This window comes from Channa argus, chromosome 4, assembly GCF_033026475.1.
Source record: "Channa argus isolate prfri chromosome 4, Channa argus male v1.0, whole genome shotgun sequence".
NCBI classification, from domain to species: Eukaryota; Metazoa; Chordata; class Actinopteri; order Anabantiformes; family Channidae; genus Channa; species Channa argus.
In genome coordinates this window covers 18,275,198-18,289,767 of record NC_090200.1, presented here as the reverse complement: position 1 = coordinate 18,289,767, position 14,570 = coordinate 18,275,198, and the positions used below count along the sequence as shown (strand labels likewise).

Here is a 14,570-nt window from a genome sequence, read left to right as displayed (position 1 = left end):
GTGTTATAGCAGCTACCGCCACCTTCCCTACAGCGATCTATCATTTTGACCCGGTTGCTGAAAGGAGATTTGCGCGCAAATTTAGCAGAGTGTCCACACAAGCATTAGTCTACACGTCTCCAGAACTTTGTAGCTCGGACTTAGGGCAGTGTAACAATTGGAAGGGCTAGACAGAAACCACCAAACTGTCCTGCACATGTTCACAGTTAGACGGAGCCTGCGTGTCCCACACGCTTCTCTATGATGCACTTTTTGCTTTTGTGTTGTTGTTTTTATCGATTTTATTTGAAGCAAAAACTCGGAACTTTTTGATCTCTCCAGAACAAAATTCTGATTTAAAAAAAATGAAGGTTAATCTTAAGTAAATATGGGAGTAAACATGAGACGAGCTCTCTCAAGGTGCGTGTGGACATAGGGCGTTCGTGCGTGACTGTCACTTTACGCTTTATGCTGCTGGAGCAGGGCAGGATAACCTACTCATACATTTCCAGCGATTCAAAGCTGCGTTCTCGGTAACCATGGCACCGGCCCTGATGTGTGCTCAAACACGTGCGGCTCGGTTCTTTATTGATCTCAGCATGGACGCTCCTCTCCCGCCTTCACCCGACTGTCTATTAGTCAAGTCACAATAAGTTTTGTGATTTTGAATCTTAGCTGATCTGATTTCATAAGATAGTTCCCCCAAAATAATCCAGTGCCATTGGTGTTATTAACTAATGATCAAGGTTGACAAAACTTGTACAAATGTCTGGAGGAAGTTAATCTGATATTTAGTGACACTGTTCCCCTTTTGTAAACATTACCATGTTCAAAAACATAGGAGCACTTCAATATCCTCACATGCCTTCCACAGTACTTTTTTCTGTAAGTCATGTGACTTTTTCTGCCTGGCAGCATATGGCTCTCTTGTGTAACAGTGCTGACAAAGAATGATCCACTGGCTCCAACTATCAGATGAAGTGTGACCTCCCCTGTGCTGGCTTTTTATTAAGTTAGTCGTTCTGGTCTGCCTGGGAACTTTCCCTTTCTTGACTTAAATGTGACAACAAATGAAATCTCAGTCGTACGTTGGAATCCCCCTTTATGTCGTCCTGCCCCCTTTCCCTCCTCTTCCTTTCCTCTACAGTATGCTGCCTGCTCTATATGTGGCACTGGAGTCGTTTTAGGAATCCAGTCCAAATGTTTTCCATATTAGTTCAGGCCCTTCTCTGTTTCCAAATAGCAGCGGTGCTGGGTTTATAGTGAGAGGAGGCCTCAGCAGGGAGGTGAAAGAAAGGGGAGAGAGAGACGGCAGCCAGGCTCATCCACCCCAAACAGTAAGTGGAGAGGACAGAGAAGAAGCAGAGTGTGAACACAGGAGAAGCAATGGGGCAGGGGCAAAAAGGTTCCTCAAACAAGAGGCAGGACAAGAAGAAAAGAGATGAAAGCCCAGCGCCAGACGACGGCAATAAGTGCAGAGTCTGTCGCTTCCCTCTGCTCGTCGCCCTGATCCAGCTGCTGTTGGGGGTGGCCGTCACAGCTGTGGCCTTCCTCATGTTGGCCATCAGTCCCTCACTCATGCCCAGGGAGACGCCACACTGGGCTGGGATCATTGTAAGCTTCATCCTTAACATAAGCCACTACATTCACACGCTTGCATGGAATATCCCATTTCTGATAATTCTGCATGAGCCTCAGCTACATGCCTCAATTTGTTGTCCACCATCACCACACTGCATGTCTATGTTGGCCCTTACCTTGCAGTCTCAGTCAGACTGTCACCTAATAATGCATGGGAAATCAGTGATATGGTCATGTTCTAATAAAGCTCAATCTTTCATACTCATCTGAATGTGCACACTCAAACTTCCTCAGAGTCACATAAACCTTCCTGCACCTGCTGTTGTTTTTGTTGCATGTCCCTCAACATCACAGCCTGGACCTTTGGACAGCATGTAGAAACACTTTTATAAATATGATGAGTGACTAGAAATTGTGCAAACATTTATGTTAAAATGTTTTAATAGGTGTGTGTAAATGTAATTTGTCATTTCAAAACTTGCAGAGGTTAAATTATCAAGTCTTAAAATCTTACAGAAATTTTGTATTTGCAGTTTAGGAGTTGTTATCTAAGTACTAAATAAGTCAAGTGTGAGTGTTAGAGCTCAAATCAGATAAAAACTATGTAAGACATTTAACAAGCTGAATTGCAAGCTTGTTTTTTATGCACTGAAAATAGTCAAATTAACAGCTGAAATGTCAGTTTATGTTTGAAGCATGAAAAAACTGAAATGGTAGTTGAGGTGTAAGAACTGAAAGGAGTTTATGCATCAAGTGAAATGTCATGCGGGCAGTTTGAGTTTCATTTGAAGAGTAAGAGATAGTGCAGTAAATGTCAAATGAATTGTAAATGATAGCAAGTTAAATTTTTACTTGACATCCATTGTCAGATAACATGTAACAAACAATAAGCGTTATAAGAAAGAAAAAGCTTCAATGAATCAGATTTTATTGTCTGTCAATGACCAAGTTTGTTCGGTTTAGATTTCCGATCACACGTGAACCAATGATTAACTGCCTCTGTGTAGAGCAAAGTGATTCATGAATTCAGAATAAGATTTAAGGTCACATTTTAGTGGTAGAACACCAAATATCTGATTGTCTTAGCCTATCAGAGATGACATCTGCTTTCGAAAACATCCCTCGACACCACTATCCCGAGTTAGACCCTCACGAGATTTGGCCGAGTGAAAAACACTGAGGTCATTAGGAACTTTCCAGAGAGTCTTGAGTACTTAAGAACCTGGGAAAACATTTCAATAAGATGCTGCACGTTAGTCACAAGATTCCAATTTCACTGGAGAGACTGTGAGGGTGTCTCTGTGAAAAAAAGAGAGAGAGTAAGGTAATCAGATGACAGCTTACTGCTGAATCATGCAATATTAAGAGACACCCAGTGGTGGAAGAAGTACTCTGATTTTTTTACTTGAGTAAAATTGGTAAAAACAGTGTAGAAATACTCAGTTACAAGAACAAAGCTGTGCATGTAAAATACAAATATTATGTAAAAATTCAAAGCTATTTTTGGAGTCTTTAATTACTAAAGTAGGACTACTTATTATACTCATTATATTCATTATCAGAATACTTTGATCACTTTAATGTTACAGCTGGTGAAGTTGGAGCTAATCTGCATTATTTTATATGATCTACTGCGGAGTTGTGAATCAAGTCTTCATCAAGAAAATGTCATAATTTATTTTGATATTTTTTATGTAAATCTGCAAAGTAACTACTAAACACAGCTGCCAGATAAAGTAGTTCAGTGAACATTTACGTGTGCAGTGTAGTGGAGTAAAAGTATTGTATAAAAAAAAAGAGGTTGTAGAAAGAGTTCTTGAGCAATTGTTTCTACGCTGCACCAGCAAGGTGTAGATTGTTAGAATGATATAGGTGTAAATATAATGAGAGTGTGTGATGTATCTTGGGTGTGCAAGTCAGAAATGCATGGATTGATTACTGTATATTGTTTTTAATAAAGAAAGGCCATAAAGTGAGTATGCTCTGACCAAACAACACCAAATTTTTCTGGTGTGTTGTTGCAGCTGTGTCTAGTTTCCATTCTTGGCTTCATCCTGTACTGTGTCACCTACGTCCCTGATGAGAGGACATCTCTGCAGTTCATTGTCAAGGTTAACCACCACACGCATCATGACTCAAACATAAGTGAACAAACCAGTTTGTGCTGATGTATGTCATGCATGGGTTCAAATCACGTTTATTATTATGACACTTGACCAAAGCTCAGTAGCATCTTAGTTTACAAAAGAATCATAAAGAAAATCACAACATCATAAATTAGTGCTTTCTAGACAGAGAGCAATGCTTTACTCGCTGACTTAAAGAACTGAGTTTTTAGAGAACTGCAGGCAGCAGGAGCATGAAGGCATTTAACTGCATTCCTGTTTAAAAGAGCCCTGCAGGGATTCCAATGAGTGGATGAGTGCATTCATTAATGCGACTTGATCATGCAGCCTTATTAGCTGTACAATATAAGCTGTTGGAATTTCAAGGCAATTAAAATCACTCCTGCAAACATCTTAGTAGCAGCATCCTCTTCTGGCGTATGTATGCTGTTTCAAAACATTTTAATAGCATTGGCCTTAAGAGAAGAGCAGCTAATTTGTAAAATGGTCTCTGCAGAAAGGGAACGATAAAAAGTCAATTCCAAGTGTGTGTGCATTGTGTGCTTTTACAAAACCTCTATCACCCAAATTACAGGAATGATGTTATTTTACATATTTACGGTTGTACAAGGAGTACTTATCAAAAAGCAACAAACAAGAAAATGACTATTTCCTGCTTGTTGTGATATAACAGTTTTGTTATCATCTAAATCTTGCTCTGTAGATAATATAATTACAGGGGCCTTAAGTTATGTAGTTTTGTGTTGTGTCAGTTTATGTAATTATTTTTAAATTGCTTGTGGTGCAATGCATCCAGAAGGGGAGCAACCAGTGGAGTGAGTAGAAAATAAGCTGTAACTGAAGGTGTTTGTGCAGTAAATGTTACTTTATTTATTGTGTCAAGGTACAAAGTACTTGTTGATGAACATGCTCTACACACATCTCCCTTTGACCACACGTACCCAAAATGTCACAGCTGTTCCCAAACTAAAATAAATGCATTTTCAAATCAAGTACAGTTCATGTTTTGCATAATTCCATAAGCAGCTGTAGTGGACAGCCAAATATACCAGCAAATGAGGACTGCTGTTATATAAATGATGGATTAAGACAAATTTTTAATGTTGCAGAGATTGTGCAACAGCATAAACAACACATAGCCACTGTTACATTTTTAGACACACTCTGTTGTTGAACATACTCACAAATGATGTGCTCTAAAGGTGGGAAGCGGATGTAGCTGCAGGGCAGTCTTACATGAGTGGTGTCTGCTCTGTGCTAGCTGGGCTCCTACTCTGAGGGTCATTCCTTGCCCTGTAGTATTGTGGTATTGTTGTATCTTTGAATTGAACTTGCCACTGGCACTGAGACAGCATGTTTTTAAGCTAAAGTTTTGGGACTCTGGGTTAGTCATGAGACAGCAGACTAAAGCAGGAGCCAGTTTTATAGAACAAAAAAGCAAAACACACACCAAGTTGAAATAAAGTATTTTTGGATCAAAACTATTAAGGTAGATGTGAACGTCACTCACTTCTCCTTTGCCCTTTGCAGCTCCTCTACTTTGTCCTGTGTATAATCAGCCTGGTCGTTTCCGTGCTGGTTATGGCATTTGCTGGACACCACTACACACAGACCAGTAGCTTCAGCTGTAAGCAGATGGGGGAGGACTGCGTGTGCACACTTGATCCAAGTGACCCAGTAGCCCGCACCTTCACCTACGAGGGGGTCAGTGACTGTGAGGTGATCACTGGAACACTCACCCTGTACTTCTTGCTCCAGATCGTGCTCAACCTGTTGCAAGCACTCGTCTGTGCTGCCGCTGCCTTCATCATGTGGAAACACCGGTACCAGGTCTTCTTCGCTGGTCTTCAGATTGGTTCTCCCTCCACGCAGCAGTTGCACAAGGTTTAATGTAACCATAGAGTTGAAGGAATGACTGATTGGTGATGCTGTGTGGTTACACTCTTAAGGACGAGGACATTTTTGGGTGTGTGCAGCCTTTTTGGGTGTGTGCTTAGGAGTGTTTTCTTTGATGTCAGTTTATGTTAACCTTTTGCAGTAGTTGTACTATATTGGCCTTTTGCAAAAATTTTATATACCATGTAAGACATTTTGTACTTCCAGTTACAGTGACATAAACAGGAGGGTGAGGAGCAAACAACTGGTCTATTTTTGATAAACTCAAATTATTTTTGATTCACATTGTTTGTAATTGTCGTGACTTAAAGCTCCTATACAATTGCAACTGAGGTCAAATTATAAACACAAAACTGAAACCAAACTGCTGTAGCTCATTTGTTTTTGTACATGCACTATTTTGGTCAAAAATGTCTTTTGGTTAAAGTTACTGAGATTTAATGAGTATAATTAGTTGCTGGAGTCATTGTCTTCTCAAATTATGGTTTGCACATGCTAAATGATACCACCTCAAGGCTTGGAAAATGGTTCAAAGCTTAATTCACTATACGCAGCAGCAAATATAAGTAAGAAAACCTGGTTTTGTAAATATTGTGTACAAGCAAAATAAAATACACCCAGTTATAATTCTGACTGTCCACTTATGTGCAGTTAAGAATGATACTGTTAACAGTATCACAACCATGGTGGACTGCTCTTCCTAAGACAGGCTCGAGACTGAACCGGGCTGTGGCCTGTGAAGGTGGATGCCAGGCCAGTAGCCAGCATGACTCAAAGAGCCTGTAGGAGTCAAACTGCTGCAGCCACAAAGGGAGGAGGACAGTCTGGGGTGGTTAAGGGGGGACTCAGACAGGCAGCTAAACTGAAGTATCCAAATTATCACAGCGTGTCTTTTAGTGTTTCAATTCAGGGAAAACAGAACATAGGGGAGGAAACAACCGCAAATCATAGCTTTGTAACTTAAAACTCTCAGACTTTTATTTTTACTCTCATCTTGGGAGCAGCACCAGTCAACCAACACTGAAAGCACCTGGTGGTGTTAATGGATGGATACTCCGAGCAGTCTGCAGCTATACACCCTAAATTTGTGGCGAGCTGCAATGCACAATGGGTTCTGACACCAATCATGGCCAGAGGTAGATTTTCTCTATGTTGAGCCCTGTCCACCAAAGCAATAAAAACGCCAAGTGTATTGTGTTGTGGCTGATCTGTGTATCTGTGCTGAGCATCAGTAAATGCAAAGCACTGTCTGTATATTAGATAAAACATAAAAAAGTAGTGCACAATGTTACACCGGTTTTTTGACAGATAAAAGTTGACTTACTGGGAATTATCTAAAATATTTTATTAAAATAATATTTAGGTAATGTAAAAGTGGTGTTTGAGGTGATTTAAACACATTTATTTGCCATATTGTGTATATAGAGTAAGCTGACATTGTGACATCCCCATTCATTTTAATGGAGGTCAGTGAACAGTGTAGGAATGTCCCAGATGAGGTCTGTGGTGGACAAGAAGTGGCAAATGGCTGGAAATGTGGGTAAATGTGATGTGGAGCAGGATTCTGATGAGCTCAGTGAAGGACCTGTGGATGCCGGATCCGATGGACAGGAAGTGGTGGAGCAACTTCGGCCTTAATTTTCAGCAGATGTTGCAACACATCCCAAATCAATCCACAGACTAATGCTGAGGACATAGGCTAAGATTTCACCATCAGAAACTTTCCTGGAGTTACACTAGATATAGAGGAGAAGAACTGGGAACAGGTGTAAATTGTAGTTAATAAAGGAGAGGACAGAAAGGAGAGTCAGGAATGAGAAAATATGAGGAAATAAGAACCTGCACTCTCCCCAACAACTTATGTGACATGTGCCATACAGAACTTTTTTTTCATGTTCAGAGTCAGATATCAACTTAGATACTTTATGAGTAGGAAACTAAGAAAGGTGAAAAAGGCTATTTGTGTTGGTCATATATGAAAGTTTGACAGCAATAAGATGATTGCCTCATGGTATGGTGTGAGTGGATTAATCTAAGGAGTGAAACCCTCACTCAGTGTGGTGAAGCAGGAACAGAAAGAAAAAGAATAATACAGAAAAAGCATGAGGACAGTCATCTTGCTTGAACTTTGAAGTGCATTTCCTCCTCTTTATTCCTGTTTCATTTTTCCTGTTGTGTCGCCATTAATAAACAGTTCAATGTAGCTTAAATACATATGTAGACATAAGTGTAAGCACCCTTCAATGGAAAAAAAATACAACTTTCTCTCAACTTTCTAGAAAAAATGAAACAAGGAATACAATTTTTTAATTTTTTTCTACATTTATATTTTAATTGGACATAAATATTTAATAATACCAACAACACCAGAGACCCCACCAAACAGCAAAGTGACAATTAAATTGATTAAATGACTAATTACAAAAATTAAGATGTGTGCTGGTAATTATAGGAAAGACATTTGAAATTTTACTAATTATATTATTTAGGGACTTTTCTGACTAATCTGTCAAGGCCATTTTCCTTTATTGTACTATTTAAAATTCAGTTGACTTAAAAAGCTGTTTTTAATAACCTTTCAATTGTAGGTTTGCGAACATCTAACTGTGCATCTTCCAAGCCATAACCGTTATTGGCGTCAGAAAGTACAATGACAAGATGCCAGTATATGACTAAAACTGATGGGAAAATGCAAATTATAACAACATTGGTCCATCATATAACAACAACAACAAACTTCTCAGTCAAGACAGAATCCAAACTGATGACTAATGTGCCATAAACAAAAGACAAAGTTGTTCATGTCAAAGTCTAGTTGTGATTTATCCAAGTTACTGCGACTGTCAGTAATGGCGCTGTCTTGGAGAATCACCTATTTAAATATTCTGTTGTTGGAATGATTTAATCCTTTATCTTAGTTATGTGTTGACTCTATAAATCTGTTCCGATACAGTTCGTGGAAGGGACGGCACACCCATCTGCAGTGTTTTTCCATGTGCTTGTTCAGTGCTATAATGTTCACACATCATGTGAGTAGAGAAGCTCAACTCGCAGCCAGACACAGGAAGTCACATGCCAGTCATCATGGGGGCATGTTTATTTATAAATTGACAGTGTCGAGGGACCTTCCACCCTCCTCATTCTATAACAACTTTCCGTGTAGTCGAATAAAAAGAACAGTCTGAACTCTCAACCAGTATTTGAATTATGGAGCTTTTGATGTTATTCTTACATGTACATCTACAGAATATACTTAGAATATTACTTATATTTAGTTTAATATACAATTTTTCCAACATTTATAGTTTAACTCTCTAAATTGTCCAGTCCGGTCCTGTCAGTATATTAAATAATAAACATAAAACCGCCTCCAGCCACTGAGGTGTTTGGGTCATACAGTCCTTATTGACCTCCTCTCCGTGTTTTCTCACTCTTGCTACTGAATACACAGAGGCTAAGCACATGATTCTTAACTGTGGCTCACAAAGTGAAAAAATGAATTTATGACTAAATATGTCTAAGGCTGAGTTCAAAAAGTAAATAATACACTGCTCATGTTTTCTAAAGGGTTCACTGAGAAAACAAAAGGATGTGGAACACATTCTTTATTATCGTGTGCTGATTTTTTCCAAGAATTCTGACAGATTTTTTGGCGAATGTACGTTAAAGTTAAATGTTTTCGCAAATGTTTCTTTAGGAAAGTGATATAGACTGAAGCAGTGCCTGTTTGTTTGGTAGCACACTATGGCAAAAAGACTTTTCCCAGACAGTAATGATGGCACTGGCATTATCCTCTCCCCTCCCTTTCCTCTCCTAGTCCAATACATTCCAGAAATGCTGCACTTTACCCTTCTTGTCTACGCAGTGACAGCTGCTCACGATTATGGCACTGCGTGAGCTAATTTTAATGGCTGTCACAGGCAGCAGGAGCAAATGCAGGCCTGCCAGCGTAAACAGCGAACTGAAGCCAAGAAGGATGGGCTTCTCTGTAGAGGGTAAATGACAGGACAAGATAAAAGACCAGTTGAGGCTGTTCTGTGATTTGTTTATCATCTCAAATATGTTACACATGAACAAACATAACAAATTATTAGTTTCCCCACGTGCTGAATTATTATCAAAGTGGATGGATCTGCTGGGTACAGACCTCAATATAACCAATGCTTTGTATTGAAACAGAATTGTCAATTTTTTATGAATAAAAACACAGCATAGCAAAAAAACACATAGCATTTGGAATAGACAGCACTCCCTGACAATAATTAAATATGCTTCTTATTCTCATCTCTTAATCTATACAAAGTGTCACCGGGGCAGTGACGCCACCCGTCATGTTTAAATCTTATTTAGTTGTGCCCTTTTCTACCAATGCAAGTATTTTTATAACCCAATTTTATTTTTAACCTATGTTAAACTTGGAAAACTGCTCAGCTCCAACCGATGAGAGAACAATGAATTTCTGTGCTCTTAGCAATCAGCTATGAAGCTTTAATTAAATGTCAAGATGAGCAAAACAGAAGCAGTGGTGTGACAGCATAACTGGTGAGTTTGCCTTTACATGACTGCCCAAACTGCTTGAGTAAAAATATGATCCTTCGGGAATGAAGACTGGTCTTTTCCTACATGTTGTACTCCCTTTATGGGCAAGTACATGTGTGAGTAAACGCTGAATGTGTGGGTGGGTCAGTTAACTGGGTTCAGCAAGTGGTGAAGGTGGGAGAGTGTATTCATCCCCAATAATCACTGAGACCAACTTAAAAGTTGCAGAATCGAAGCACGCTGATGAGCCTTCTTATAAATTTATTACGATTTGTGACCACAAACAATATTTTCTATAGACTTCGTTTTAACGGAAAGTGTTAAAGGACAGTTGCCATTAATGAATGCACTCATTTGTTTGAGCAGGTTTAAAACACAAATTCAGACTTGACACAGTCCAAAAGTGGACTTACACTAAAAATCTTTAAGGAGCATTAGAAAATGTGGCCGATATGAGCAGACAGTCTCTGTCAACAGGAGGAGGTCCGTTGTAACAAAGAACTGCAAACTTACCATCTTCAGTCAATACTACATTATCTGCCAGTATACAAGTCAGGCTTAAAATAAATTTCAAGTAAATTCAGCACAGGAAATTATAATTTTTATTCACATTTCTGTTACTTATATACTCTGTAAAAATCTATAAAAAGGCAACTTATTGACTGCAACACAACAAAAAGCATTCAAAAAACAATACCTCAAATCAACCAATGTTTCCAGTTACAGGATGTTTAAAACTGCACGTCCAACAATTGTGATTTACTATTTGTAAAAGTTAATGACTAAGGCAGCGTTTGTTAGACATTTTAAAGGTAAAGGGGAGGACACTTGACGTTAGTACACTCAGTCCTTCCCTGTATGCCAGACGGCGAGGCAAAGAACCTCCAGTTTCTCTGTTCACAGACAATCACCGACCTCTGTGCGGCTAAGGATCGGGACTGAGACAGCTGGGGACCAAAGGCTGAGACACGGCCATCCACAGACTTGACGGCACTTAACCATTAACCTTGTCTTAACATTTTCCTCAGTATCCGTCTAGCACACAAACACTACACTGAAAGATGTGTGCTGTGACCAATCATTCAGAGACGAGTTCCTCTGTATCTGAGTGTGTACAAATGGCCTGTAGAGTGTGTTCCTCCTGGCCGAGTTAGCATATAAAGCATGGTTTGTATCCAGTACTGCAGTGTTTGTTTCATTTAAAAAGGCACTATGTAAAAATACTGCATGCCTCCTGCAATCAGTAATTGTAGGTACCTATCTGAGAATACGTACTGTATTGTTCTTTCGGCTGGAGTTTGTAAAAATACACTTCTTTCTCATCCTGCACTTGAGACGCTGCTCAGTGCATCCTGTTTAAACCTTGAGCTCCTCAGTGGGATGTGATGTGATGGTTGGGCTGAGGAGGACCCAGAAATCCAAGCCTCTGCTTGTTCTTCCTCTGTTCTGTCATCTGTAGATGAAGCAGCAAGAGAAAAAAAATACCAACCTGGAATTAGTTTCAGTTTTACTGTACTTGTAGTATTAACATGATATGGAAGTCATGTGTGTGCCATTATTGTTTTAGATACCACTTTATTATCCAAAACAGTGTTCCCGCTGTTTTAATTAAGGTACTGCAAAAACATGTATTTAACTAAAAGACTCTTTGCTACTTTACTTACATTTAATTTGATTAATTTGTGATTAAAATGACGACAAAACTTCTTGACATTATTCTTTCAAATATTGCAGCATCATGATTATGAAAAATAAAACTGTGCCTTGGAAAATCCATTAAATGACACCGTCTTGTGTTGTGCAGAACTGTGACCTGCACATTGGATGTACTATGAGAGTGTGAGTGTGTGTGTGTGTGTGTGTGTGTGTTTCATTTCATGAATCAGAAGCAGCTGGTTTCTCACATTTCCAGTGTTGGTGTCAAATTGCAGGCTACTGGTTCTGTCAACCATTAACTACACTGATTAATAAAAACAGTTTATGCTGTGCAGAACCCTAAAATCCACACAAACACATGCAGTGGACACACAGACACAATATCAGCTTTGTTAGTGTAAAGGGCTAAGGTCAGCAGAGGTTGTAATGAGGGTGGAGCTGCAGGAAAACTTTTCTGTCACTAACAGTTTAAGTTCACAACTCGTGTGAGACCTGCAGATCTCCTCTCCTGACTGCAGAACTGTGGTTGGGCCTTCAACACACTTGCAGCACATTCTATAAATATGTTTTATTGTAAAAAGGCAGAATGAAATCCTGGATAAACCTATGTCCCATAGTTAGTCCTTACAGACTGTAAACCCAGTTTCTCATAATAAATGGTCTGAAGAGATAAACATCAGTGTCTTGCTCAAGGGCACTTTAACACCACATAAACTTGATTGTTACATGGGTTCCATAAGGGATCTTAAAGAGTGGGGAGAGTTGGGCCAACAGAGGTTGTTGTTTTGTTTATTACAGTGTGATCCTCCCTGGAAAGGGCTGTTTTCACACATCTGGTATAAGAGGAACAATGACAGGCCTATGACTGGAATCACATGCAGGAGAGGCAGGTGATGAGAGTGATCACTGCAGTGATCACACTGCAGCAGCAGAGCTAGTCATCCAAACAGCCAGAGGCTCATTGGAGGCTTCAAGTTGTGCTGATCGCTGACGTGATAGTCACCTATCGTGGTGAGTTCAGGAGCTTCAAGAGTCTGATTTATTCAGAACAGAAATGGATAGCAAAATTAGAATACTGATGGACTCTCTTCCATCATGTGACCTTTTTCCCTGCGGGGGTTTTTTCGGCGAAAGGAATCTCAGTATCACGTGGTATGTTGTTCAGGTTTTGCAGTCGACTAAACAGTGTGCAGTCACATTGTTCAAACTCTCATCCCAGCGTGAAAAACCGACCTGAAGTGGCACTTTACCTGTTCCTTGAGCTCAGCCAGCTGGCTAGAGAGCTGAGCCACCAGAGTGACAGTGTTGTCCAGTTTCTCCTGAAGAGAGCGCATCTCATTTTGCTCGTTGTCTCCCTCACTGCTCACCAGAGACATGGCTCTCATTCGGGGGAACCATTCCAAGTTCTTCTCCTGGGAGGACAGAGGAAGAAATGGGATGCAAGAGAAACATTGAGAAAAGTGACAGGACTGAAAAGCTAAAATAAATCTGGTGAGAGAGACAACAGCAACAGTATGTTGGTACAGACATCAACAAGTTGCAGTTGTAGAGATGAAGGGAGCATTACAGTCCTAAAGCCAGAGGCAGGTAAACAGAAAGGAACTGGTAACTGGAGACAAGAGTGGACTTTTAATTTTAATCATTCCATCAGAATAGAGGCTGCTCTTAGTTTCATGCTTGACAGTGTAAATTTTTTAAGTAGCACTGCTGTCACTTGGATACTGCTGATCGCAATTCTACAGTAAATGAACAGCAACGGGCATTTGAATTTTCACCCACTTCATTAACACACTATTGCGGTGATGATGAGTCACTGTTGTCTATCAAGAATACAACTGGGATCATAGTGTTATTTATGTGTGTGTTTGTGTGTACATGCTCACATGCAAAATGGAGACATTTAGGGTAATACGTGTGTCCAACAGTGCGGTGGACAGAGCGAACCATGTGCAATAAAGCCAGGAAAAAGAAAAACATCTAGCAAACCTAACCTATAGCGTTATATAATGGACTTCAGTGTGTCTGTGTTGGTACATGTGGGTGTGTGTAGGGATGGTGTGCATCTGCATAGATCTGTACATAGCATACAGTGAGCTAGAGTGTGTTTTACAACATGTATGTTTTTGCACATCTCTGGAAGTGAGATAGGTGTTAGAGACACGGACTGCCATCAGCTGATCTTATGTAATATTCCTCTGCCAGTTCTCCTTATAAAAATTACTTAAAAGGTGCTGAGAGTGTGATTTGACTGGCACCATATTATGTCTAGTAGGAGTGAGGTATTCTCCCAGCTACTCTTATATAAGAATAGACTGGAGGTATATAAAAACTGATCAGAGCATGAGATGCTGAGGACAGAAAAAAGGATATGGGGTGAGTGTAGTCTGAGGTTGCAAAGGAATGTAAAGAGTCGGGGTTGTTATTTTGGTTTTGTTAAGTAAATGAGTTGGGACATGAAAAAGTTGTGATATTTTAGGAGCGGACTGTGAAAATCCTGAACCGGACAAAATAATTAAGCTCAAAAATAAAGGAGCTCTTGAGGTCTATTCAAAATGTACAAATCATATCTATAGGATAAGTAGCACTGACAAAACCTTGATTTAATTCTGAAAGTGAAGTAGTTCTGGAAAATTGTTCAATTTGTGAGACAAGCTGCTTTTGGCTTTAAAATGCATTTATACCATAAATACATGTATGCAGAACTTTTAGCATTACTTTGAGACTAATTTGAGACATCTCATATTTAGGATTGATCAGCTCCCCCTTTGTCCCCTTTGTATTCTTTAGTCTAAG

General features: G+C 39.6%; 2 protein-coding genes across 2 annotated transcripts in view; one reads left to right on the top strand and one right to left on the bottom strand.

The window, feature by feature from the left end:
• Positions 1-298: 298 nt before the first annotated feature.
• On the top strand, positions 299-6,705 carry sspn (sarcospan (Kras oncogene-associated gene)). Its single transcript, XM_067502440.1, has 3 exons — positions 299-1,593; positions 3,585-3,671; positions 5,217-6,705. The coding sequence occupies exons 1-3, from the start codon at positions 1,366-1,368 to the stop codon at positions 5,574-5,576; spliced, it is 675 nt and encodes a 224-aa protein (XP_067358541.1). The 5' UTR covers positions 299-1,365; the 3' UTR covers positions 5,577-6,705.
• Positions 6,706-9,606: 2,901 nt separating this feature from the next.
• itpr2 (inositol 1,4,5-trisphosphate receptor, type 2) overlaps positions 9,607-14,570 on the bottom strand; it is a 52,399-nt gene continuing 47,435 nt past the window's right edge. Inside the window, exons 56-57 of the mRNA XM_067502434.1 lie at positions 13,028-13,189; positions 9,607-11,574 (exon numbers count right to left, since the gene is read on the bottom strand). Of these exons, the coding sequence (XP_067358535.1) occupies positions 11,494-11,574; positions 13,028-13,189 (243 nt within the window). The 3' untranslated portion in view covers positions 9,607-11,493. The remainder of the gene's footprint in view (positions 11,575-13,027; positions 13,190-14,570) is intronic.

What these genes read in the sequence shown, in the direction of transcription:
- sspn (XM_067502440.1), top strand. Translation starts at nt 1,366, where the DNA reads ATGGGGCAGGGGCAAAAAGGTTCCTCAAACAAGAGGCAGGACAAGAAG. An exon ending in CACACTGGGCTGGGATCATT is followed by an intron (nt 1,594 to 3,584) that starts GTAAGCTTCATC and finishes GTGTTGTTGCAG; the next exon opens with CTGTGTCTAGTTTCCATTCT. An exon ending in CTCTGCAGTTCATTGTCAAG is followed by an intron (nt 3,672 to 5,216) that starts GTTAACCACCAC and finishes TGCCCTTTGCAG; the next exon opens with CTCCTCTACTTTGTCCTGTG.